This window comes from Palaemon carinicauda, chromosome 2 (genome assembly GCF_036898095.1).
Source record: "Palaemon carinicauda isolate YSFRI2023 chromosome 2, ASM3689809v2, whole genome shotgun sequence".
NCBI lineage: Eukaryota > Metazoa > Arthropoda > Malacostraca > Decapoda > Palaemonidae > Palaemon > Palaemon carinicauda.
Genome location: NC_090726.1, coordinates 4890642 through 4918432, shown reverse-complemented (window position 1 = coordinate 4918432; position 27791 = coordinate 4890642). Strand labels below are relative to the sequence as shown.

General features: G+C 39.7%; 1 protein-coding gene across 1 annotated transcript in view; it reads left to right on the top strand.

Moving 5' to 3' along the window:
• Nucleotides 1-3685: 3685 nt before the first annotated feature.
• msk (importin-7 msk) overlaps nucleotides 3686-27791 on the top strand; it is a 51799-nt gene continuing 27693 nt past the window's right edge. Inside the window, exons 1-2 of the mRNA XM_068353742.1 lie at nucleotides 3686-3892; nucleotides 27425-27660. Of these exons, the coding sequence (XP_068209843.1) occupies nucleotides 3809-3892; nucleotides 27425-27660 (320 nt within the window). The 5' untranslated portion in view covers nucleotides 3686-3808. The remainder of the gene's footprint in view (nucleotides 3893-27424; nucleotides 27661-27791) is intronic.

The window sequence follows — 27791 nt, the reverse complement described above, 5'->3', positions numbered from 1 at the left end:
TGCTCTTTAATAACAATAATAATAATATATTTCGGGAGTAGACCCTCTTTTAAGCAGGTTTTATTGAAAGTGATTGCTGCCTCATTGCCGTTAATTTTGTAATTATTTTTTTTTCTATTGTACTTATTATCTTTTTCTCTTCATTGCTACAATCCACCAGTAACTGAGAAAGGGACATATCAATAAGAAGGTAATGAAGACCATATCATTCACAATCAATCTTTAATATATCACAACACACTATAAAAGTACAGATAAGTGTTTCATACTTTTTACGTATTACCTGTACTTTTATAGTGTGTTGTGATATATTAAAGATTAATTGTGAATGATATGGTTTTCATCACCTTCCTATTGATATGTCCCTTTCCCAGTTACTGGCGGATTATTATTATTATTATTATTATTATTATTATTATTATTATTATTATTATCATTATTATTATTAGCCAAGCTACAACTCTAATTGGAAAAGCAAGATGCTATAATCACAAGGGTTCCAACAGGGAAAAAATAGCCCAGTGAGGAAAGGGAACAAGGAAATAAATAAATGATGGGAACAAACTAACAATGAATCATTCTAAAGACAGAAACAACGTCAAAATAGATATGTCATATATAAACTATTAATTAACAACGTCGAAAACAGATATTTGATATATAAACTATAAAAAGACTCATGTCAGCCTGATCAACATAAAAACATTTGCTCCAACTTTGAACTTTTAAAGTTCTACTGATTCAACTACCTGATTAGAAAGATTATTCCACAACTTGTGTAGCAATGAAGAGAAAAAGATGATAAGGACAATAGAAAAAATTAATTACAAAATTAACGCTACTGAGGCAGCAATCACTTTAAATAATAATAATAATAATAATAATAATAATAATAATAATAATAATAATAATAATAATAATAATCTCTGTTCAGTGCTCACGCTCTTTATTATATGATTCTTTCTTAAGTTCATATAACTGGGCGACCCACCTTTCCCATCAGCTAAAATAAATAACTTTTGTTATTATTATTATTATTATTATTATTATTATTATTATTATTATTATTATTATTATTATTACTTGCTATGCTACAACCCCAGTTTGAAAAGCAGGATGCTATAAGCCCGAGGACTTCAACGGGGAAAATAGCCCAGTGAGAAAAGGAAATAGGGAAACTAAAAGAGAATTAACAATTAAAATGAGATATTTTACGAACAGTAATAACATTAAAATAAGTCTTAAATGTGTAAACTATAAAAGCTAAAAAACAACAACAAGAGGAATAGAAATAGGTTAGAACAGTTTGCCTGAGTGTACCCTCAAGCAAGAGAACTCTACCCCAAGACGATGAAAGACCATGGCGTAGAGGCTATGGCACTAACCAAGGCCAGAGAACAATGGTTTGATTTGGGAGTGTTCGTCTCCTAGAAGAGCTGCTTACTGTAGCTAAAGAACTTCGTATACCCTTAACAAGTAGCCAATGAACAATCACATTGCAATAGTTAACCCCTTAAGCGAAGAAGAATTGTTTGGTAATCTCAGTTGTCAGATGTATGATGACAGATGAGAATATGTAAAGAGTAGGCCAGACTATTCGGCGTATGTGTAGGCAAAAGGAAAATGAGCCGTAACCAGCGAGAGGGATCCAATGTAATACTGTCTGGTCAGTCAAAGGATCCGATAACTCTCAGGTGGTAGAATCACAACGGGTGGCTGGTGCCCTGGTCATTAGATTAAATTATAGTTACATTCGGTTACGGGCTGACAACGCAAGAGCCCGTGTCTTTCATGAGGCAAGGCAATCTTAATCTACACACACACACACACAATTTACTACCTATGAATAATTTTTTACATAATATTTCCCATGTTAAGAGAAAAATTTGCTTTTATTTATCTAAATTATCTCTAAGATTGTTCGGCATGGTTTGACATATTATATTCTTTTCATTTAGCCAAAGCCTATTCTCTGGTGACCAAGTCTCGTACTCCATATTCTCAAGTTCGTCATGCATTTTTCTTCTTGCTCATTTAATATTTAATTGACACACCCCTCCCCATTTTTAGGCCAATGTTCTCATTGCTATGTATCCTATACAGTATTGTGCGTAGTTGAAACGGCTTACCATCAGTACCATACTTCTTACCTAACAGTATATAATTTTCCTTTCCATGACTCAGAACACGAAGCTAAATAGGGGTATTTACTCGGTAATGATAAATTTCGTAAGCACACACAGAATTTCGTCATACATAATATTTTCGATCTGGTAAGTCTGTCTAAAACACTTACATAAAATCAACAGTTTTGTCAAATTCGTATAAGATACTTATTAAGACCTTTTATGAAACACTTGCAGGGCAATAGTCCGCATTGACGTTCATAATGTCACGATATCGCAAGTCATGGTAGGGAAAGTGTTTATTATTCTTATATTTACATGATGTTCATTTACCGCCTTTGGTGTTGCCTTTAGATAAATAAATTAATTATTACCATTATTATCATTCTTACTGTTGTTATTATTATCATTATTATTATTACTATCATTATTATTGTTGTTAATATTATTATCATAATTTTTATTAATATCATTGTTATTATTACTATTATCATTATAATAATAATAATTATTATTATTATTAGCTAAGCTCCAACCCTAATTGGAAAAGCAGGATGTTACAAGCCCAAGGGCCCCAACAAGGAAAATAGCCCACTGAGGGAAGGAAACGCGCAAATTACATAAGAGTTTGAGTGGAAACATGAGATGTTTTATTGTTTGCATTAGGTATAACCGTGGTTACTCAAGTCAACTAAACAAGGTTGTTTAAATTAATTGTATAACACATTTTCTTAATCCTAAAAATAGGAAATTTTCGTACAGGGATCCGATATTTTCAGATGATTATGCGTCGCTGTGTAATTATATTGATGTCCACTGACAGCTTTCAAACTAATGACAAAGTTTCCCGCCAAATTATTTTATCAATCCATCCCAAATAGAAATATCTTAAATATCAAATCAGTTCTTGGCGTGATTGAATAGGAATAGAATTTTATGTAGTTTTTTAATATGTAAATTATTGAAATATTAGATGACAGTTAAAGGAAATAAGAAAAGCATGATTATAACATGTGTTCTCCGCATCATCGAATGCACAATTATTTAGTCAGAGCTCAACTTCTCAAATGTTAAAGATTTCGCAAAATTATAATTTAAAGGCATGAAATGTTCACGTATTTTATATTTATGGAGGTTTTAGTACATTTTATTATAAAAAAGGTAAGATAATGAAAATTATCTTTGGATCTTCCGCATCATCGAATGCACATTGTGTATGGGCAAGCCTATGAACTAACCAAAAGGCAACTTTTTATGATAAATACATAGTTATAATATATTCTAATGAAGAAATGTTAAATTATTTTTAAAAAGAGATGTGAAATAGTGAATATTAAGATATTTGGTCCTTCTGCATTATCGAATGCAATCATGTATGATCAAGACTTCTGAAATTTCTAAGATATAATTCTTAACTTTTTAAAAGTTATAAAAGACATCTACAATATTTTGTTACGAATTATATTTTAGGTTGAAATTTAAAATAAATAATTTGATTATAAATATGTAATCAAAGTGACATAACAGAGCAGATGCTAGGTACGACGGTTCCAATACTCTCCACGCTGACAGACTCGCTCGCGCCATAACCTCCCCACCGGAGGACATCACGTGGGGGAACCTTAGTGCTGGGGGAAAAAACGAAGTGTTTCTCTGGCTTGACAGTGGATAACTTTAACACAATGGATTCCAGGAAGATTACAGAGATACTCAGGGGCACCATAGACCCCAATCTGCGCCAGCAGGCCGAGGACGAGCTAGCAGAAGTGAGTGTAAATAAGACAGACCCCCGGTTGCCTTGTCGTTATAGTGTCCGCCTCGAATCTCTTACAATAATGCCGCTAAAAATCTATTTTCTTATAATATTTCACTCTGTTCCGATCATTTGGGATGCTTTTTCCAGGCGGGCACTTCAGATGGGTAGCTGTGGCAAATCCTTGTATAACTCGAACGTCATATTGTCATTTGATATTTGTTACTACGTTGATTTTTTAAGTAGGTTACAAAGGGCCGCCTTCCTCGGCAACACGGCGGGAATGTCACTGTCGACCCTAAAACTCGTACAATCCTTCTATGTTATTGATTGTAGGAAGTTCTCTCGCCTGTATTATAATGAGTAAAAAACATGTGGACGGTTTATTATTAACTCTGTTACGGTACTCGTGGACTCGTGTGAAATTGCAATCGAGAGATGAACCACATGTTATTTCATTTTGCGTCTGCATTGTACAAACCTTCCTGAAGAGGTGTAAATCGAATTACTGACTTAACATGGTATTTCATATTTCCTTTCGAAAATAGAGGCTGAGGGACATTTATTAACACAATTTCAACTTTATTTGTTGCCATTAGTAACAACGTTTTCTCACTGGTTATGCCTTTAAATGTAAAATTGACCGTAAATTTTAACGTATTTATGCCTAATTGTTTAAATTTTAACTTATTTAAGTCAAGTAGCCCATAAATTATTTAAATTTTAACGTAAAGTCAAGTAGCCCATAAATTTGAATATATTTACTCTAAATTACCCATGCATTTGAACGTATTTACGTCAAATAACCCATACATTTTGAACACATTAACACCTCTATTATCCTGAAGTACCACCAGGCAATTGTTGTAACTAATGGTAGAACGGTTCTGCCCTTCAAATTTTTTTTTTAACATCAGTCGTTTTTCATCAATTAATCTAAATTATGATGAATTTGAGGGATCTTATTTGGGTGGGATTTGGCAATTAATCTGGTCAATACTATCATTAAATCTTCATCAAAATTAGAGGAATTGTAGCAGGAAAAGCTGAATTTTGATGTCAAAGTATTCTTTATACCTATGGCCTGCTTCTCACCAGGGCTTGGCCTTCGTGTGGCTCCATTTACTCTGATTCCAAGTAACCTAAAGCTCTTTGTTATGTCTCTTCCGTATATCAACATCCATTCTGAAAGACTTTTTCATCTGTCGTGCAAACTTTTTTTCTTTCCATCAACCAGTGATAATTCACTTGAGGTAAAATGTTACGAAGTACTAAAGTAGAAGATGTGGGCTTTAAGTACGAGGGTATGAAAAGGAAATGTTCAAGGGGCTATTAGGTGGTATAAGTGAGTTTTTTTTACAGAAGTATATAGTTTGATATTCTAGGCAAACACTTAAAATAGTTTCAGTAACAAAATGTGTAGTTTTTTGTTACAATAGCAAATGGGTTCATTTATTAATAGACCAACAGAAGTTAATCAAATTTACACACTAGTCCAGTTCAAATCAAGTTTTCAACTTGTAGGGTAGAGGTCCACCCTGGCAAGTAAGAAATATACAGTAATTCAATACCTGAATTATACTATAGTCCATTTCTTTTAGCGATGTATATTTGCACCGATTCGCAGCGGTGCCCTTTTAGCTCGGAAAAGTTTCCGGATCGCTGATTGGTTGGATGAGATAATTCCAACCAATCAGCGATCACGAAACTTTTCCGAGCTAAAAGGGCACCGCTGCGAGTCGGTGCAAATATGCATCGCTAAAAGAAATGGACTACTGTATAGCTGCTCCATTGTGCTATAGGTAGTGGGGTGGCCGGGGCACCAGCCACCCTTTGTGACTTGTTATATACTTGTTACTTGTGAGTGGTCTTCAAGGCCCGACTATGCTGCTGCGCTCCGTAGGGCCTCCCCTACTACATTAGTAAATGATCATGAAAAGACAGATGACAATCAGTTAGGAATCATAGGTCTGACCACATTTTTTACTACCATATGGTTCCGTGCATTTGTAGAGGAGTAGTCGCAAGTCTTCTTAGATCATTCCTCTTCCCTATAAGTAAACATTGAGACACTACTTTCAGTTTCAGTTGTGTAGCTTCCATCCAGCTTTTAACATCTCATTATTCATCTAGTTTTCCTTCAGTGTCTCCCACATTACAGTTGTGAAGCCCAACAATTTAAAATCAACTCTGTCTTCTCAGCAGATGTGAGACTTTAATAGTGTAAATGCAAAATAAAACTGGATCCAATACTCTTCCTTGAACTCCTCTTGTCAGGGGTTTAGTAGATGAGAATGACTTTCCAATCAGCACACACTAAGCTCTATTTTCAAGGTAACTTTTTAAGTAAATCAATGCGTCTCCATCTCTGCTAATTGTTTTACAATCGTCAAGGCGAAGGTTATATACCAAATTATCAAAGGCAGCACACGTATCTAACAAGATAAGAATACCACATTTCCTTTCATCCATTAATAAGAGCAATTTATTCACCACTGAACATGCTTATAGGCAGAGCGATTATCTGGAGGGGCTTCAACCGTTTGCAAATGTTCAAGCAACTGATCCAAGATTACATTTTCCATAATCTGAGATAGAAATGTTTTCTTAGACACTGGTTTAAAAGAACTTAAGCATCTTGAATCTAGTTCGCCCTTAACCATGGGCTTCGCAACTGCTAGCTTTTCAGTATCTGGAAAGACATTATTCTTAATGCTAACATTAACTCAATCCAGAAACACTTCTAAGATTCCACTGAAGTTGTCGCTATTGACAATGTGTGATATTGGCATAGGATCATTGTCACAATATGTTTACTCTACTGATGATAGACTTTATCTCGCCCAAATCTACTACCTTCGGCATCAATGACCTTAATGTCAGGATGCCAGAAAACCTCAAATCAATCAATCTTTTAAATACTACTGCTAGAGAAAAATGGGGTCTTTTGACTGGCTAGACAATACTTCATTGGATCCCTCTCTCTGGTTACGGTTGATTTTCCCTTTGCTTACACACATACCTAATAGTCTGGCCTATTCTTCACATATTTTTTTCTGTCCTCATACACGTTACAACACCAAGATTAACAAGTAATTCTTCTTCCCCCATGGGGTTACTTTCCTCTTGGTAAGGGTGGAAGAGTCTCTTTAGCTATGGTAAGCAGCTCTTCTAGGAGGATTTGTCCTCGAGATTAACAAACATTTCTTCTTCACCCATCTTTACTGCACTGTAGTTATTCAGTTGCCACCATCCTCTTGGCAAGGGTAGAAGAGAGACTTTAGCTATGGTAAGCATCTCTTTTAGGAGGATACTAAAAAATCAAACTATTGTTCTCTAGTCTAGGGTAGTGCCATAGCCTCTTTACCATGGCCTTCCACTGTCTTGGGTTAGAGTTCTCTTGCTTGAGGGTGCACTCCTGCACTCTATTCTATCTTATTTCTCTTCCTCTCTTTGTGTAAATTTTTTTTTATTTATATAGATATTTATTTTAATGTTACTCTTCTTAAAATATCTTATTTTTCTTTGTTCCATTTCTTCACTGGGCTATTTTCTGTTGGAGCCACGGGGCTTATAGCATTCTGCTTTTCCAACTAGGGTTGTAGCTTAGCAAGTAATAATAATAATACTCTAGTAGAAAATAAGTTTGGCATACTTTTCTTTGTAGCCAAATAAGAATTCCCCTCAAGAAATGCACCATTGCTGACTTTTGGCATGTTTCTCTTTTTGATTGGGTGCTAGGACATACCATCATCAGTAATTACTAGTCCACTGCAGAACGCAGAACAAAAGCCTCAGACGTGTCCTTCCATTTTTGTCTATTTATGGTCTTTCTATGCTAGTCCACACCCGCCAACTTTCTTAATTCGTCAATCCATTGTCGTCCTTCCCCTGCTTCTTTTTTTTTTTCAATCTCTAGTTACCCATTCTATTATTCTTAAGGCTCGGGTTACACTTCTCTAAGCTCTACAAGTTGCTGCGATGTTAAAAAATCCAAGAAATGCCTAAAAGTCCGATTGTTCTGTTTTATGTCGGAACGATCTGTCGCACGCTTCCTGCTAGATTCCCACTCGCTTATTCTTGGACTGTGGCGATAGATTTGAACGTGAGCTGCCTCCTACTTTGTTCAGTATGGTATGAAGCCTGCGCATACTCATGACTCGTGCAGATTTCCGTGGGATTTATTGCAAAGGGTTTAGAATGCCTCGCGATTGTCACACTACTTGGCAGCCAGTGCACAGCGATTGGCCAAGGTGGTATATGCATGAAGGGTAATATGAACAACCTTACAATAGAAAATCACTCTACCAAGTCTGCAAATATGGGACTACCTGAGGGACTACTGTGACTCATGCTATGGCAGAATGCAATGCTATAGTGTGTGTTGGCAGATATCTTGTTTATTGCTTTTCATTTATAGTGATCATTTTAACATATTCTTTATTTTTGATTTACTTCATTCATGAAGTGTCAGGGAAACTGAACATTACTTCTATAAAGATTTTAATAACTATAGCAAATACCCAAGTTTTTTTATCACAGATTAATGTAAAATAAATTTAAAATGTAATGTGGTTGTGATGCTGTTGCCATGTTCCAGGCTCCATATACTCGCTATGTACTACTGTACAACGATTCTGTTGTACATGCCTTCAATTATTGCTAAGGAACCATTGCCAATTTTTAGTGAGGTACGATTTGCCTCGGACTCTGCTGCGAGTTTTCTCAGCTGAAGTTCGCCACAGTTTTGTACAGTATATTCCAAAATGATCGCAGCGTTAATCCCAACTGGGTCAACCACGTGTGAGGCCTCGCCCGGCGGCGTGACAGGTTGTGCAACCCTCCCGCAATATTCTGTGCATATTCGAGGGGATTTGTTGTAGAATAGCATAACTGAAAAATTTGGCTGTTTTATAACATCGCAGCGGGTCTTGGAGCTTAGTTGCAGATATATTCTGTCATTTTCATTATATGGCCTGCCCACATCCATTTCTTTTTCATTACTTTAGTTTTCTCTCATATCCATGTTGCTCTTTTTCTGTCTTGTGTTATTCCCATCATTATTCTATCCATAGGTCTGAGATGTAACTTGCTTTTGTTCTAAGACTTTACTGTAGTAAGCTTACATGTGTATCGACTAAAATTTGAACACCACTGACATAGTGCAAGTTCATTATTTATTTTAGGGAGATGGATGTTTGGTTTTGCCTACATGATAGTTTGCCATCAGCATTGGGAGCCTTCCTAATTTTTGTAGGATGTAATCCATTTATGTATGGAAGAGACAGTGAAAGATGGAAATGGAAAGTTGTTAAAAGGAGAGGAGGCGAGGAAAAGGTGGGCGGAATATTTTGAAAGTTTACTGAATGTTGAGGATAATAGGGAGGCAGATATAATTGCTGTTGCAGATGTTGAGGTGTCGGTGATGGGAGATGGGAATGAGAGAGAGATTATAAGAGAGAGTAGGAATAGCATCTGGTATGGATGGTGTGAGAGCTGAGGTGTTGAAGGAAGGGGGTGTGACTGCACTTGAATGGTTGGTGAGATTGTTTAGTATGTTTTGTCTTGTCAATGGTACCAGTAGATTGGGTTTGTGCGTGTATTCTACTACTATATAAGGGTAAGGGAGATGTGCATGAGTGTTGTAATTCAAGAGGTATTAGTTTGTTGAGTGTAGTTGGAAAAGTGTATGGTAGAGTACTGATTAATAGGATTAAGGATAAAACAGAAAATGTAATCTTAGAAGTACAGGGTGGTTTTAGAAGAGGTAGGGGTTGTATGAATCAGATTTTTACAGTTAGGCAGATATGCGAGAAATATTTAGCAAAGGTAAGGAGGTTTATGTTGCGTTTATGGATCTGGAGAAAGCGTATGATAGAGGTTATATGAAGTTGGTGGAAGGTTGTTGTAAGCAGTGAAAAGTTTCTACAAAAGGTAGGAAAGCATGTGTTAAGATAGGAAATGAAGTGAGCGTGGGGCTGAGACGGATGTGTGATGTTGCCGTGGTTGTTTAACTTGTATGTTGATGGAGTGGTGAGAGAGGTGAATGCTTGAGTGCCTGGATGAGGATATAAACTGGTAGACGAAAATGATCATGAATGGGAGGTAAATCAGTTGTTGTTTGTGGATGATAGTGTACTAGTTGCGGACGCAGAAGAGAAGCTTGGCCGATTAGTGACAGAATTTGGAAGGGTGTGTGAAGAAAGGAAGTTGAGAGTTAATGTGGGTAAGAGTAAGGTTATGAGATGTACGAGAAGGGAAGGTGGTGCGAGGTTGAATGTCATGTAGAATGGAGAGTTACTTGAGGAGGTGGATCAGTTTAAGTACTTGGGGTCTGTTATTGCAGCAAATGGTGGAGTTGGAGATGTACGTCAGAGAGTGAATGAAGGATGCGAAGTGTTGGGGCCAGTTAAGGGAGTAGTAAACAATAGAGGGTTAGGCGTGAATGTAAAGAGAGTTCTGTATGAGAAAGTGATTGTACCAACTGTGATGTATGGATCGGAGTTGTGGGGAATGAAAGTGATGGAGAGACAAATTGAATGTGTTTGAGATGAAGTGTCTGAGGAGTATGGCTGGTGTATCTCGAGTAGATAGGGTTAGGAACGAAGTGGTGAGGGTGAGAACGGGTGTAAGAAATGAGTTAGCAGCTAGAGTGGATATGAATGTGTTGAGGTGGTTGGCCATGTTGAGAGAATGGAAAATGGTTGTGTGCTAAAGGTGGTGATGAATGCAAGAGTTGATGGGAAAAGTACAAGAGGAAGGCCAAGGTTTGGGTGGATGGATGGATGGAGTGAAGTAAGCTCTGGGTGATACGAGGATAGATGTGAGAGAGGCAAGAGAGCGTGCTAGAAGTAGGAAGGAATGGCGAGCGATTGTGACGCTGTTCCGGTAGGCCCCACTGCTTCCTCCAGTGCCTTAGTGACCGCGGAGGTAGCAGCAGTAGGTGATTTAGCGTTATGAAGCTTCATCTGTGGTGGATAATGGGGGAGGGTGGGCTGTGCCACCCTAGCAGTACCAGCCAAACTCGGTTGAGTCCCTTGTCAGGCTGGGAGGAACGTAGAGAGAAGTCCCCTTTTTTGTTTCATTTGTTTGATGTCGGCTACCTTTCAAAATTGGGGGAAATGCCTTGGTATATTTATGTATGGTTAGGTGAAGGCTTCAAAGGTAGAAGGAAAATTTAGTTGAACTTTATTAGATTTATGAACCTTTTGTATTTTGGATACAGTACTGTATTTCCATGAGGTATAAATCATGTAATCATCAGTCAGTCATTTGTGGCATTTAACTTTACGAGAAATTTCCTTTTTCAACACTTTTTGTGCAACCTTCATAGGCTTAAGGCTATAATTGAGGAATACTTCTGTAAATCCATATAGACCAGGTCTGGATTCCAAAGATGAATGCACCTGGCCTTAATTTCTATTGGAAATTAGTAGTTTCAGAAATAGAGGATGCTTGGGGGAATAATGGAAGGTCTACAATTATGATTTTGGTTGGGGAAAACAGAAATAACCAGAGGGTCATTCAGTAGAGAGCATGCCTTCGTCACACCAAGCAGTCTTATTTTCCTCTGAGCTTCACTATTTTCTTTAAAATCTAATGGACATGTCCTTGGGTCGTACCACACACGTCCACCAAGTATTGTTGAAATTGGATCTGGTATGTTTTTGTAATGTTTGCAAACAAAAAGTAAAAGAAAATAAGAATTGCAATTCACTTGATATTGCAATTATTTTCAAAATACTGCTGCGCACTTGCTCTTTGATGTACTTTATCTAAAATGTTAGATAAATGATAGGTGAATACATACCCTTCACAAAACCTTTTTGGCGAAGGCAATAGAATACGTAAAACTGTCTAACCTGACCTGATGTAGCCCCCCTTTTTCATATACTGTACTGTACAAGGTATGCCATATCACTTGAAAGTCTTCCATATACTGTACCACTTATTAACAAAGCTAGACTTCTTACTCTGACCTCATTCAGGATGATTAGTTGCAATTGTGATTTTCCTTCCTGTGGTGTAATCCTCTGCATTTAGAAGTTCAAAATATTTACGTCATTGAGAAATTTACTGATACATTGCAGAGCTAACTTTCATTACATTACTTGAAGTTTGTAGCCACTAAAAGAAAAAACACCAAGTAGTGGCTTTGAAAAAGTGAATTCAGTGTTAAATCCTACTGAAACAGTGGCTATCTTCAAAGTACACATTGAACATTCAAACCAAATCCTACTGAAACAGTGGCTATCTTCAAAGTACACATTTGAACATTCAAACCAAACTAGTCCTCATTGTAAAGTCAACAGCAAGTTCATAGCCATGTGATAATGCCTGCTAACGCAGGCTAGTCTGTTAACATTTCAGCATACATTGCCATGCATTGACAGAGCAAGAAAACCTGCAGTGATCTATCCTCCTCTTGTGGGAAGGCTGTGCATGTGAATGTACATGGTAATGGTTGCATAGCAAGGCATGAGTAAACGTCTTTGACTGGTCGTGAAAGGCTGAAGTCCCCACTAGAACTTGCAACTTCCATAGGGTGATGTCGAGGATTTGTCTTTCCTGTACTTACTTCTGTCTAGGGAGAGAGAGAGAGGAAATAAGAGAGCCAGACGATAACTGTGAGAAGGAAGATTGAACTACTTTTCAGTATACATCTGAAGCAAGGAATTCTTGGGATGCTGTAGGTGTCCTAGTAAATGATATACTATAGTACACTGATTTTTTTTGTATCCTGACTTGATATGATTTTGTAGAATAAGAGGTGAATTTGGGTAAGAGGCATATGAGAGGATGGAATCAGGACTCAACAATTCCTCATTCCTGATTCAACCTGACAGTTAGTGTGTCAGGGCTAGAATCACTTAAATGACCCTTGTTAGAATAGAGGCAGTAGAAGTTTCAAAGACAAAAGAACCTTTGCATTGATAAATTTATTTTTAATTCTTTTAGAAGGTTCAGAAGAAAAATAATCTTTGCATCGATATGTTTATTTCTCAATCCTTTCCCATACAATGCAATTCGGGCATTACCATACAAATCCCTGAAACAATGCACAATCAAAATGAGGAATGTGCTATTTGATCTCCAAGCACAGCCATGGCAGGGCAGAATGAAACATGTCTAATATATCAGAAAATATTAGATCCAGAAACAATTTGGTAACAATTTTACTGCCTCCAGACCTTTTCCAACTTTGTCAAAAAAGTATCTAATAAAAAAATAACTTTTAAATATTTAACTTAGCCGGTGAATATATAATAGCTGCTGCTCCAGCGGCTCGACAGAAAACACACAAAAACTCGCGAGCGATCGCTATGAAGGTTGCGGGTGTGCCCACCAGCGCCAACTATCGGCCAGATACCGCATATACATGTAAACAGACCCAATTTTTTCTCTGTCGGCCTTAACGACAAGACGTATCAATACTCGCTGTATAACCTGGAGTTTTCTCAACATATTAGGTGAAGTACTTCCTTTTGGTTTGAGCTTTCGCAGTGCAGGTGTTTTATCTTCAACTTAAATCTTGAACTCGTTTTTGGATAGATTTAATTTTTGATGACTTTGGATTGTTTTTTGAACTTTCTTTGACTTTTAAATGGCCGACCCTTCCCTTAGTACGGAAGTGTGTTTTAGGCTTTTAGCAATTATCTTATCACGTTATAAATTAATTATAGATTTTCCTCTATATATTTTATATCTCAACTGCCTTTATTAGGCCTCTTCGATTAGCTTTCCATTTATAATAAACATCAAGATAAATTTTAATGATTTGTTTATATGCGACCTTTCCTGAGAGTAGGCGGTCCTAACTTGGAAACCGAAGTTAAACAACGTTGAGCCCTTTCAATCGTAAATAACTTTTACAGAGCAAATGATTTAAAACTTATTAAATGAATATTTTTTAGTAGATATATTAGGAAATATTTTCTTTGAATAGTCTTCGTACTGTTTCAAAGATGAACTAACGTTTAGTTTATTTATGCTACGCAGTTTGCGCTCTATCGTTACGATAGAGAGAGAGAGAGAGAGAGTATCACGGCTTCACTTTGCAGAAAGAGTAAATCGATTCTGACGTTTTGTTCATTCTTCTTTCAAAGCTTTAATGTTTTAAATACTATTTTAAAGGAACTTTTTAATTGAAAAACCTTTCAGTTTTTTCCTTTGGTCAAATAACCTGTTTATTGACGAAAGGTAAGTGGGCTCTTCTCTTCGGTGCGAAATCAAGAGAGAGAGAGAGAGAGAGAGAGATAGAGACGGAGAGAGAGAGAGGAGAGAGAACGTTCCGATCTTTATTCTCGTCCCAAGCGAGTAACGTTCTCGATTCAGTTTTTTACTCTCGTCCCTAGTCTCTGTACGGGGAGAAAGGATAAAACGTTTTTAGTTTTTATTCTCGTCCCAAGGCACTGTACGGTGAGAAGATTGAAAACGTAGTTTTGAATGAACTAGTGTTTAGTCTCCTTCCCAGCCACTGATCTTTTTATCTTAAAATATGTGTACTGTTTTTTGCTTGTATTAATGTGCTTACATTATACGACTGATTTCGCAATTATAACCTTTTGATGAGGGTAGAATTGTGTGCTTCAGGTAGAAATCAGTTTTATTCATACCTAATGTGAATTGTTTTAAAAAATTTGATTTCAGTGAAATAAGTGCAAAACAGAAAATCGTAGTGATAAAGTGATAATTGCGCAAAGTGTTATCAGTGTTGCGACCGAGGGTTCGTCTGTTCGTGCCTGTCGTTCGCCTAGTCCGAGACCTCTTGCAAGCTCCCAAGCCCAGGGGAGAAGTAATGTCGTACGACTTATGGGTTCGAGAGGACTTGATCAGCGAACAGACGTTCCCTCTATGGTTTCAGGCGTGTCTCATCAACACCGCCCCTACCATAAGACGAGCGAGACGATTTTCTCCTCGTCATCCGAAGGCTTTTCTCATAAGAAACCGTGGAACAAGGTTTCGAGGCCCTTTAAGCAAAAGTCAGTCCTTTCAGGACAGGTCCAGCGTCCTGGTTTTAACTATTAGGACAGCTCTGACCCTATGCAGTCATCGGAAGACTGCTCGCCGCCTAAACAAAAGCGTAACACAGGCTCCGAGAGTCTTTTTGTAGGCAAGGTTTTGCAGTCACAGACGTTACCCTCGTCTCTTACCGCAACCATTCCCGTTGATCCTAAATGGGTTGTACGGCAAGACATGCAGAATAAGCTTGCCTCTCTTATGGAGGACTATTCTGCTTAGCAGGTTCACGATGATCCTCGCCGCTTAGCTGATCGAGATCCTGGCCGTCAGCCGCCCAAACGAACCTTTGCTCGTCCTGTTGACGTTGACGTTACAAAGTCACGTCAGTCACGTTTTGTAGAGCCTCACTCGATGCAGTCCAGTGTTGACTTTCAGCCGCTTGTGGACGTTCAGCCGCTGCCGCATGCTCTTGTTGACGTTCAGGACGTTCGCCAACCAGCGAAGTTGACTTGTTTTGACGTTGAGCGTCAAGCACCGCAGTCAAGAGTTGTTTTGACTGCTCAGTCTAGGCAGTCAAGGCAGTCTCGAGTTGACGTCGTGCGTCCTCCCGCACCTGTTGGTTGTTGCTGGTCAGTCCTTTAAGCAGTTACATGACATAGCGTCCTTGACTGCTACTGTTGCTCCTTTGCGTGTGGACTCTGCTTGTCAAGCATTGCCACCACGGCAGGTCTCTCCCTTGCTTGAGACTCGGCTATTGTCGGACAAGGTTCCTTCAGATGAGGAAGTTGCTGTTCCCCCTCCTACTGATATTCCCTTGAGGACTCTGTCAGACGGAGAGGAGCCTAAAGCTGCTCAGCCCTCTATGGACTTTAAATAAATCATGCTGATTTTTAAGGATCTTTGTCCGGATCTTTTTGTAACTGCTGCTCCTCGTTCGCCTAAACGTCAGAGTTTACACTAGGCCTAGCTACTTCGAAGCCGTTGTTTTATAAGCTAATGCTCTCTCGCTCTTCTAAGAGAGCTTTACATTTGCTAGGCGACTGGTTTATCACCAGGAGGAGTTTGGGGGAGACAGCCTTTGCTTTCCCTACTTTTAAGCTGGCTTATAGAGCGAGAGTCTGATATGACACGGGAGAAGTTCTCGGCTTGGGAGTTCCTGCCTCTGCCCAGATAGACTTCTCAAACCTCATAGACTCTCCCTGGCGCCTGGCCATGAGACGCTCCAAGATTTTATGGTCGACTTCAGAGCTAGACCATCTCCTGTTAGTTTTTTTTTTTTCGAGCGTTTGAAGTTTTGCTGTACAATTATGTCATGCATAAACAAGGCTTTCAGGGATGGCTCCAATGATCTGACAGCCACGTTCTCTGCAGGAACAAGTCCCTCAGGGATGGCTCCAATGATCTGGCAGCCACGTTCACTGCAGGAGTACGTAAGAGGCAAGTGCGCTCAATGTGTTCATTGTCAAGACAAACTTCACGATGAAGTCTACCAGGCTGTCTTGACAGCATTAATGGAAGGCGACTGGATGGTCTCTCTCGACCTTCAGGAGGCATACTTCCACATTCCTATACACCCGGATTCCCAACCGTTTCTGAGGTTTGTTTACAGGAATGTGGGGTACCAGTTTCGAGCCCTGTGCTTTGGCCTCAGTCCTGCTCCTCTCGTGTTTACGAGGCTCATGAGGAATGTGGCAAAATCCCTCCATCTATCGGGGATCCGAGCCTCCCTGTACTTGGACGACTGGCCTCTCAGAGCATCGTCCAGTCTTCGCTGTCTGCAGGATCTACATTGGACGTTGAGTCTGGCCAGGGAGTTGGGACTTTTGGTCAACCTAAAAGTCCCAACTGATCCCATCCCAGATTATTCTATATTTGGGGATGGAGATTCGCAGTCCAGTTTTTTCGGGCTTTTCCGTCTGCCACCGAATAGAACAAGCCCTGCTCGAAGTCCAACTAATGCTGAAAAGAAAACGTTTGTTCAGTCAGGAGTTGGAACAGTCTCGTAGGGACTCTCTCATCCCTGGAGCAGTTTGTCTCACTAGGGAGACTACACCTTCTGCCTCTCCGGTTCCATCTAGCCTCTCACTGGAACTAGGACAAGACGTTAGAGACGGTATCATTCCCAGTCTCCGAACCAGTAAAGGCATGCCTGAAATGGTGGGACAGCAATATCAGTCTGAGAGAGGGACTATCCCTAGCAGTCAAGAACCCAAACCACGTGTTGTTCTCAGACGCGTCGGATTTGGGTTGGGGTGCGACCCTGGACGGTCGGGAATGCTCGGGTCTGTGGACCTCAAGTCAGAAGAGCATGCACATCAACGGCAAGGAGCTATTAGCAGTCCACTTGGCCTTGATGATATTCGAAAGCTTCTTCGAAACTAAGTGGTAGAGGTCAACTCAGACAACACCACAGCTTTGGCGTACATCTCCAAGCAAGGAGGCACACACTCCTTCACGCTGCTCGAGATCGCAAGGGACCTTCTCTTATGGTCAAGAAATCGAGGCATCTCCCTGTTGACGAGATTCATCCAGGGGGACTTGAACGTCTTGGCAGACTGTCTCAGTCGGAGGGGTCAGGTGATACCCACGGAATGGACCCTCCACAAGGACGTGGGCAAGAGTCTTTGGGCTACTTGGGGTTAACCCACCATAGACCTCTTTGCCTCCTCGTTGACCAAAAGGTTACCAATCTATTGCTCTCCAGTCCTAGATACAGAAGCAATCCACATAGACGCGTTTCTACTGGATTGGTCTCTTCTGGACTTATATGCATTCCCACCATTCAAGATAGTCAACAAGGTACTGCAGAAGTTCGCCTCTCACGAAGGGACAAGGTTGACGTTGGTTGCTACCCTCTGGCCCGCGAGAGAGTGGTTCACCGAGGTACTTCAATGGCTGGTAGACTTTCCAAGAAGTCTTCCTCTAAGGGTAGATCTGTTACGTCAGCCCCACGTAAAGAATGTCCATCAAAGCCTCCCCGCTCTTCGTCTGACTTCCTTCAGACTATCGAAAGACACTCAAGAGCTCGAGGCTTTTCGAAGGAGGCAGCCAGTGCGATTGCAAGAGCGAGGAGAGCTTCTACCATTAGAGTATACCAGTCGAAGTGGGAAGTCTTTCGAGACTGGTGCAAGTCAGCATCTGTGTCCTCGTCCAGTACCTCTGTAGCCCAAATCGCAGATTTTCTTTTACATCTGAGAAAGGTTCGCTCCCTTTCAGCTCCCACGATTAAGGGCTACAGGAGCATGTTGGCTTCGGTCATTCGACATAGAGGCTTAGATCTTTCCAACAATAAAGATCTCCAAGATCTCCTTAAGTCTTTCGAGACCTCTAAGGAACGTCGTTTGGCAACTCCTGGATGGAACTTAGACGTGGTCCTAAGGTTCCTCATGTCAGACAGGTTTGAGCCATTACATTCAGCCTCCCTGAAGGATCTCACCCTCAAGACACTTTTCTTAGTGTGCTTGGCTTCGGCTAAAAGGGTCAGTGAACTTCATGCCTTCAGTAAGAACATCGGCTTTTCTACAGAAAAAGCCACTTGTTCACTTTAACTTGGTTTCCTGGCCAAAAATGAACTGCCTTCTCGTCCTTGGCCTAAATCTTTTGATATTCCTTACTTATCAGAGATCGTAGGCAACGAACTGGAAAGAGTATTATGTCCTGTTAGAGCTCTTAAGTTCTATTTAGCTCGTACTAAGTCATTACGAGGTAAATCTGAGGCATTATGGTGCTCAGTTAAGAAACCATCATTGCCTATGTCAAAGAATGCTTTGTCATATTTTATCAGATTTTTAATACGAGAAGCTCATTCTCACTTGAATGAGAAAGACCGATGTTTGCTTAAGGTTAAGACGCACGAAGTTAGAGCTATAGCAACCTCCGTGGCCTTCAAGCAAAATAAATCTCTGTAAAGTATTATGGACGCGACTTTTTGGAGAAGCAAGTCAGTGTTCGCGTCATTTTACTTAAAAGATGTCCAGACTCTTTACGAGGACTGCTACACACTGGGTCCATTCGTTGCAGCGAGTGCAGTAGTGGGTGAGGGTTCTACCACTACATTACCCTAATTCCAATATCCTTTTTAATCTGTCTCTTGAAATGTTTTTAATATTGTTTTTTTTGGGTTGTACGGAAGGCTAAGAAGCCTTTCGCTTCCTGGTTGATTTGGCGGGTGGTCAAAGTCATTTCTTGAGAGCGCCCAGATTAGGGGTTTGATGAGGTCCTGTTGTATGGGTTGCAGCCCTTAATACTTCAGCTCCTGGGAATCTTTCAGCATCCTAAGAGGATCACTGGGCTTCGTGAGGAAGACAGACTAATAAGGCAGAGTAATCGTCTAAGTCAACTTCCTTACCAGGTACCTTTATATATTTGGGTTTTGTTATGATATAACTGTCAAAAACTCTAAGCATATACGCTGTAAACTTAATTAACTCTGGTCTCTACCCACCACCATGGGTGTGAATCAGCTATTATATATTCACCGGCTAAGTTAAATATTTAAAAATATTTTAATTATAAAATAAATTTTTGAATATACTTACCCGGTGAATATATAAATTAAAGGCCCCCCCTTCCTCCCCGATAGAGACCCAGCGGGATGAGAAAAATTGGGTCTGTTTACATGTATATGCGGTATCTGGCCGATAGTTGGCGCTGGTGGGTACACCCGCAACCTTCATAGCGATCGCTCGCGAGTTTTTGTGTGTGTTTTCTGTCGAGCCGCTGGAGCAGCAGCTATTATATATTCACCGGGTAAGTATATTCAAAAATTTATTTTATAATTAAAATATCATTTTTCTAAGAAAAGGCAAATAGCTTACAAGGTTTAGTTTCAGACTACGCGAAAGTCTGAAACATGAATGTAACTTCCTAGTCACACAGCCATTAGTTATTGATTTACTGTAGTGCATACTGCTGGTTTTCAAAGGTCAAGTAGGAATGTGGCAAAATCATTGTATGTGACTCTGTAAAATGCCAACATTTCTCTGCTCTTAACCCATTACAAAGCAGTTGCACATTTCAATGTAGAAGGAAAAACCCAATTTATAAGATGGGTTTGGTGGCTCTGGTAGAGGGTAGTTTAGTTATCAGATTTTATGGGGAATGCATAAGGTATTATTTATGATATATTTATATAGTAGAGGAATAAGGGTGCCAAGTTAAGAATGTTTTAACTTAATGGCTGGGGGAAGCTTTCAAATGATACTGGTAGTACAGATAGAAATCATAAGGTGTACACATTTGAGGGTTACAGTATTTTGTTTTTGAACTTTTAATGTACAGTACTCATAGGCACATCACTGTACTGGATGGTATACAATATTAGTATGGTGTTTAAAATGAATGAGAGACTGCACCTGAAGTAGATTACACCTATTTGATGTAAAATTTAGAACTACTGTCATATGATGCAGTGTTGCAGATAAAAGAATATATTTTACTTGGAGTTTTGTAAGATCTTGCTTGTAAAACAGCATCAGTCTTATTGTAGGTCTTTTATTAACTTTTCAAAAGTTTTTAAAAAATTTCTTGCTTTGGTTTTATTTTGCAAATGTTGATAATGAAAGTTTAAAGGCAAACTTATATTCGTTATGTAATTGATATGCAGAATAAATGTGTGTTTCAAGGTTTTCTTGTAAGACAGGTGGTAGTAACTTTTTTTTTACAGGAGAAAAACCTTTAGAACTTGTGTTTGATCTGCTATTAATTAACATTGATTCTGGTATAAGTTCCATCTGCCCATTTCTTATCTGTCTAGTGTATAGGCTACTTTGGCTTCAGTCAACATATATTGTTGTTCTTTAGAGTCATTGTATGTCTCTTCCCATTATTTTAAAACTGAAAAGTTGTCTAGGTTATTGCATGAAATCTGATGCCTGTAAGAGTGCAAGTGTCTCCCTTTCTGTACCTAAATATTTCGTATCTTTAGGTAATCTTATTTCCAACTTACGGAGAAAGACATGAAATATTTCATTTTGCAGAATAGATCACAAGTTGATGTTGCCATTTAGTTTTGAAAACAATAGCATCGCATTGTAATCTTATAATACAGTAGTGATCTTGTTGTGTTTAACACTATTCTTGTGCTCAATATGAGGCTGTTTCCTTTTCTTCAGATGTATTTACAAAGTTTTGAGTAAACTAATACAGTAGGTATAGGTACAGAATTTACTTGAATATGAAGTCTAGAAGAGATGTGTTTTGATTAATTGCAATGATTGAAGTATCTGACGATTTAGCAATTTAACCATTGAAACACTTTCTTTTATGATTAATATTAAAAAAAAATGGTTATTAATTTCTTTATGTACATACGATCAGGTGTGGTAATGTACAGGAGGCTTGTTATCGAACAGGTGTTGGGGGTGTAATTTATTCACAGGTGTTTGTGTATAGATTGTGGTTTTGATTTTATTTTGATATGGTTATGCTTTTAGTAATACTGTGTCCCTGTTAATAATATCTGTAAACTCTTATGAAGTTTCAATTTTGAGATATACCTGTACTGTATATACAGTAATCCCTCGTGTTACACTTGCAGTATTGCATATTGTGTAAGGACCAAATTTTCATGCATAAAAATGTATCTTTTTCAAGACCAAGTTATAATAAACTAACCCCTCAATCCCAACTTCTAGTTTCGTAAATATAAAAAAACAAAAGGCAGTTAATGCTTAAAATTTTGTTAACAAACAAAAAACAGCCATTTTGTTACGAATAATTAATTTGGATAACAAGCTGTTTATTCTTCCATGTACAGTAATACAAACCATTGACCTTTAAAAGTACTATAGTATGACCAGCTAACTTGTAGTAGGCTGGTGGTAAACTTTCAGTAAGGTAAATGTCGTTGGTCACTAGGTGATGGAGAAGACAGAACTTAAAAGTTCTTCTCTCCCCCACTGTTTCTTCGCTCAATCTTCTTTTTCTAAGAAGAATACGTAGATGTCCTTGGTAGTCCTGAAGTCAATCGATTGGAGTTACATTTGCGTAACTTCTACCTGTTCTCTCCCCACGGGAGAAGCAGTATGAGTCCGTGGAACCTTTCATTTTGTGTGCAGAGTTGTTTATTAGCTGGAAGAAACATTGGTGGAAACATTCTTGGGAGAGCCTGGTATTTGGTGAAGGTGTTTTCACACCTTTAACCATAGTTATGGATGGATGTTATGGTTAATGGATGGATGTGTGCAGGGAGGGATTGAGTTCTGAGAGATGTCCCATTGTGAGAGTAAAACGTCAGTTGCAACAACTTTCGTACAAACTAAGCATACGGTCTGGTGGTAGGGAAAAGAGCCATTGCTCATGTTCTTCCTTTTGGACATTTCCTCCCTCTCCGGGGATGGGGGCCCAGTGTATTGTGAAATTTACGCTACGGGTTGTCGCTGTGGCTGTTCCTTTGCCTGTTGCAGAGTTTCAGACATGGAAGTAGAGGATGACTAGTTGTTTAGGGTTTCTTGAGGCACCTAACAATTTTCCTGGATTTTACACGAGGGGAGTAATGCTGGATCAAGCCCGACCTTGAAGTAGCTCGGTGTCAGGTTCTGAGGGTAGGTATCATAAGATCCTTCTCCTGAGCATTGCTAGTCAGGACACGATCACTCCTATTTTGGGATGCTTCCGAGATGCTTCGGTGGCTGATCGCCTCACTGTACATGGACAAGAGAATGATGCTTTAGACTTTGATTCTGAGGCCTGTTTAATGGAAGTAGAAGCGTTCCCCCTGCTCTTTCTCCTCGTGAGAAGTGAGTTATATGCATGATGACTAAAAAGTGGTCCTCCTGAACATATTTGTCAAGAACAATATCCCCCTGATTTAGTGATAAAATGCTCGGTAGCGTAGCGATGACTTGCATGTGTGGTAGTGATGGTACCTACCTAGAATGTATTTTCTTTGTATGACTGTATTGTATTTTTGCCTTGGATGGGAGGTGAAAGATTGTTTCAGTATGTGGTACACATACTATTCCTTAGCCACTGCTAAGAGATTTCTGGTTATCTGTGCAGATCCTCTGCAGCATTCTACCACAAGTGGGCCATTGTCTGCCTTAATATTGTAGGTGGGATCTTCTCTAGTTGGAGTATCTCTGCAAGCAAATGCTGATTACTTAGTTATGGTTCTGAGCCAGATATAGTACTCAAACATTTCTACATCACAGGAACTGCCCATGCTCCAAGGTGCTTCAAACTGTCTTGTCTTCCTTGGTAACTTTTACCCCCTGAATAGGATGCCAAAAAGGTCCTTGGACCTCTCAAGAGCCCTATATGAACCTTTAGAGAGGCCTGTAAGTACCTTTCGGGGGATGCGCGATCTGCCACTGAAGACTGTTCCTGCTAGCCTCAACATCGGCTAAAAGAGTCGAAGATGACATATTTTTTTATTGCCCCATAATTCAGGGCAAGAACACAGAACCCAGTGAATCAGGATCAAGTAACTAGCAATTTAAGACTATTTACTGCTTCGTCCTGGGAGGGTGGTTAATACACTAACTTAGAGCTCAGTCTTCAAAACCTGAGCAACAGAAACTTTTCCCAAGCTCTTGGAAGGTGAAGAGACCAATCTTTTCATGGTTTCTGGAAAACTATCAGATGCTCCTATACACCAAATGATTTGCAAGGGGGACCCGCAATGAGTAGGGCATTTGAATTCAGGAGTATTGGCTCAACCTTAGCATTTACGAAGAATCTGTCCGTGGTGGAGGTGTAGGTCGTGAAACCTGGAGTCAGGAACAATATACACCCTCTGGTGTCCACTACTTCAGGGAATATACCCGGATACCTTTCCTTGGAACGGGTTGGTGAGGCAAACCCAGCTCCTTCACGGGACAAGTAGCATCAAGTCTTGGGTTACGGTTGTGACATAAGTGTTGAGTGAAAGGTAAGCATGCGAGGTATTACTTCCTTTTCTCTTCCCTGTTTTTGGGGTACAGCTGTTGTAATGTTATGGTGCTGGACTGGACATAGATGCAAATAAGCCATATTTTGAATTGTAATGAAGTATTTCCCTCATCTTCTGAGCAAGGCGAACAAATGTCCTGTTGTATACATCTTTATCTCATAAAATATATACTGTACACTAAGCAGCAGGGTTTTTATTGATTGCCATTTTTGGTAATGGCCTACCCTGACTCATATTGTATCCCTCTACTCAGGAAGTTGGAGGGTTGACAAGAGTCATGACTTTCAATCCTCTTTAGGACTAAAGTATATCGACACTTCCTTGGTCAGTTTGCCAAGCCAGATTTGGTCATAGGGACTTTCTCCTGCCTCAGAACAATTACATTTAGGAAAAATCACAAATTTTAAGTACTTTATATTTTTTCTAGCAATACTAAACGAGAGACCTTCAAGTTTCACAGCCCATCTCAACCACCCCAAAAGCACTTAGGCCAAAGGTTAAAGTGAGGTTGCTCGCTCAACCAGTCGGGTGGGTATCCCTGCCACGTGGTGACTAGCGATATGTACCTTGTTGAAAGGATAATGGTTGGTTCCAGCTTTGCTGAAGTCATACTCTAATTTAAGGTCTCAGACATATATTTAGGAAAATAAAAATTGATTGAAATTTTAAATTTGACTTGCACCTCAACTTTCCTACATTAGTAAACAATTACCGTATTTGTTACAAATGACGTTAACCTCGTCGATACAATGACGTCCTAGATAAGCCATTTACAAATATAAACCATATGGAAGGTAAAATCACTCATATCATACAAATGAGTACAGCACATTGTCGTATATCACATAGTTCACACTTGGGAAATTTCACTAAAAATCTCCTCCCCTTCCTGATGTTAGCCCCTCCTTTCTTCAGCCAACCATCTAAGTCTGGTATTCTAGCCTTTTTTCCAGAAAGTGTAAGAGCTATTTGTTCCAACACGGAAACTTCCCTCGAACTACTTTCTTAGGAGTACCTGGAAATCTCCTCATCCGACCAGAGTTTTGTGTAGTTTACCCTACTTCCGTTTTCTGTGAAGGCTAACCTCAGGCAGAAGGATACGTGCCCTGAGGCTAGTCCCGGGTCAGGGAGCGTGCTAGCTTGGGTCTCGACCCTCAGTAAGTTCTCTGGTTGCGTCGTGATATCATCTCGACGCTCTCCTTATCTTAGTACGACCCTTTGTGTCCCCGACTCCATTGTGTCCCGCGTGGTTCCCACGTGGTATCCCTGTGCTTTCCCTTTGTGTCCCCTTGTGGTTACTGTACCTTATCCTTCCCTTGTGTTCTCACGTGTTATCCTTGTCCTTATTACCCTTTCCCGCTGCGTTCTTGTGTCTTGCGGTGTTGCGATAGTGCGTGATGGAGCATCCGCGCCGTTGTCCTGTGCCTAGAGCCGGGAAGTCGTGTGGTGCGTTTCTTTCTAAGCCGGAGGTAGACCCTCATTCCTTGTGCTCGTCGTGCAGGGGTAGAGTGTGTTCTCCGTCGGTCACGTGTCCGGAGTGCGTTTCTTGGAGTGAGGTCCAGTGGGTACGATTCAGTACCAAGAAAAAGAAGTCTCCCTGACACCACCAGTTTAGAGATGTGGGGATCCTCACTTCTCACATCACCACCAATGGAAATTGCTATCCAAGTTCTTATTCTTGATTATGGAAGGTCTATTTTTGGGATTTCTGTGTTGGCATGTGTTCAAATCATGCAAAGTACGATGTAACATTCATCAACTATCATCGGTTGTCCGCCTTCATCACCAAAACATTTTACGAGTGATGTAATTTGTTGACACATAAGATTTGTTTGTTCTTGTTTTATTTCCTTTTTCTCAACTATCATTTCTACATAACATCTTGATGTATACTGTATAATTAATATTAGTAATGTTCAATGTTTTCACAACTAAATGTTAGCTTCCTGTCAGTATTTCCATTTACAGTATTGACATTCTATGCAGTGTGTCATGTTCTTACATGTGCAGTCTCTTTTTCCAAGCTCTTGAAATACCCAAAACAGGACTTATTCAGTTCATAGTGATGGGCACTTGCATGGTGGAATAACAGAACAAGAACTTTATGGCTAATGAACTAAATTTGTTAACCCTATCTCTCTTCTCCCCTCTCTACTCTTTTCCTTTCTTTCTTTGGGAACACACTGTGGTGGCCCATAGCCAAGTGGTGTTCTGGTAGATCCCATTGATGGTCCTGAGAGAAAAGCTGTGTTAGGGGGTTTTAAGAGGGGTTCCTGACCCCCCCCCTCCCCCCGGACTAGAGTTACATTCAATATATCACAACCTCCCTCTACTGTGTCATCCGAAGTTGAGCCTCGGTAGAGTTTGGAGCCATCCATCTATGCAGAACAATCCATGCTCAAGGAAGCTTCGAACAGTTTTACCTACCCGTGAACTTGGTCCTATTGTTGGTTGACCCTCTTCCTTAGAGCTTGGGCCCATGCATCTCCTGGTACATAAGGAGGATATCATAGGGTCTATCCCTCATGGCACACTAATTTGCTTTGTGAGTTATGAAGTGTTGGTGAATACTGTGTTGCTTTCTAGAAAGGAGAAGCTACAAAGACCCAGTTCATGTTTGAGCCTATTGCATATCCTTTCCTTCAATCATTTGACTGAGATGCATGTGGTTCTAGATGGCTTGATTGTGCTATGTTGCAGGATTTGACAACCCGCATGTGACTTCATCTCTGCACTAGCCAGATATGAAAGAGGCATACTATCCGGGTTTTGAGTGTCTTCTGACAATAGAGACACCTACAGTAAGAGGACAGTGGTGGCCTCTGCCATCTCGAGCAGCTCATTACCCTATCATGTGCACTTTAAACCAAGGATAGTGTCATGAATCAGACAATCTTCACCTCTGTACTTAATGAATGTTTCTAATGGACCTGTGGATATTGTTCTTTGGATCCTGTGGTGGTAACTCAGTAGTATATTCCTCCCAACTCCCACAATGCACAAGTACACACTTGTCAAAGGTAAATTCGGTGTAAGTCTTGAGAATGGTGAAAATGACTGGCCATCCTACTTCCTCTAGCTCTCATCTCCGTGGAATGCAGCATCCATAACCATTACCTGCTGATCTAGCAAACTACAGTGTCTCATCTGTCCTTAAAAAGGATTGGATAGGTTGGTGTGTTTCATGTGCATATAGACTTGATGTCTAGTCTGACAGTATCTTCTACTAGAGGGGAAGGTTTTCCGTGACCTAGTACTGTATGGACTCTCCAAGCCAGTACTGACAAAAGCCTTAACAGCTTCTGCATCCCTGTGTGGCTGTTTAGATTTGTTTGGAGTCCCGTTCCTTGGTTCTAGGCGATTGTCTCTCGCTTAATGATAAGTCTCCTATTTAAGCAGTTAATCCTTTAAGTTACACTTCCTGTTTCTAGCAACTCCCCTCTCCTTTCACGGTCATTGGACCTGATACAGTTGAGCAGACAGGTGTCTCCTCTCTACCAAGACCTAACTATCGTACGAAACCTTCCTTATTAAGATTTAATGGCTTTCACTGAAGACATAGTACTCTAATTTTTATAGTAAGGAAAAATACAATTTACTATAAATTTTTTATTTTGTATGTTAGTTATATGTAAGTTTTCATTCCAAATACAGGACATTGCATTTATAATTTTATTTTTACTCTTGCAGATTAAAAAGATTATTGGGTTTACCCCAGCTTTGCTCCAAGTGGTCATGATGGGGGACCTTGACATGCCAGTTCGTCAGGCGGGGGTCATCTACTTGAAGAATATGATAGCGCAGTACTGGAAAGATGCGGAATACGAAACTGGGGATCCCATTCCTTTTCACATCCATGAACAGGATCGTGCCATGATAAGGGATGCCATTGTAGATGCTGTTGTGCATGCACCTGATCTCGTAAGGTAAACATTGTATTGAAGCTAGTACAGTATATAAATGCAAATCTACTTAAAAGTAAGATATAGACCTTCGTGTAGGGGTCCAGTACTTAATAATTGTGGGCCTGTGAAATTGTATAACTTCTAAGTATACT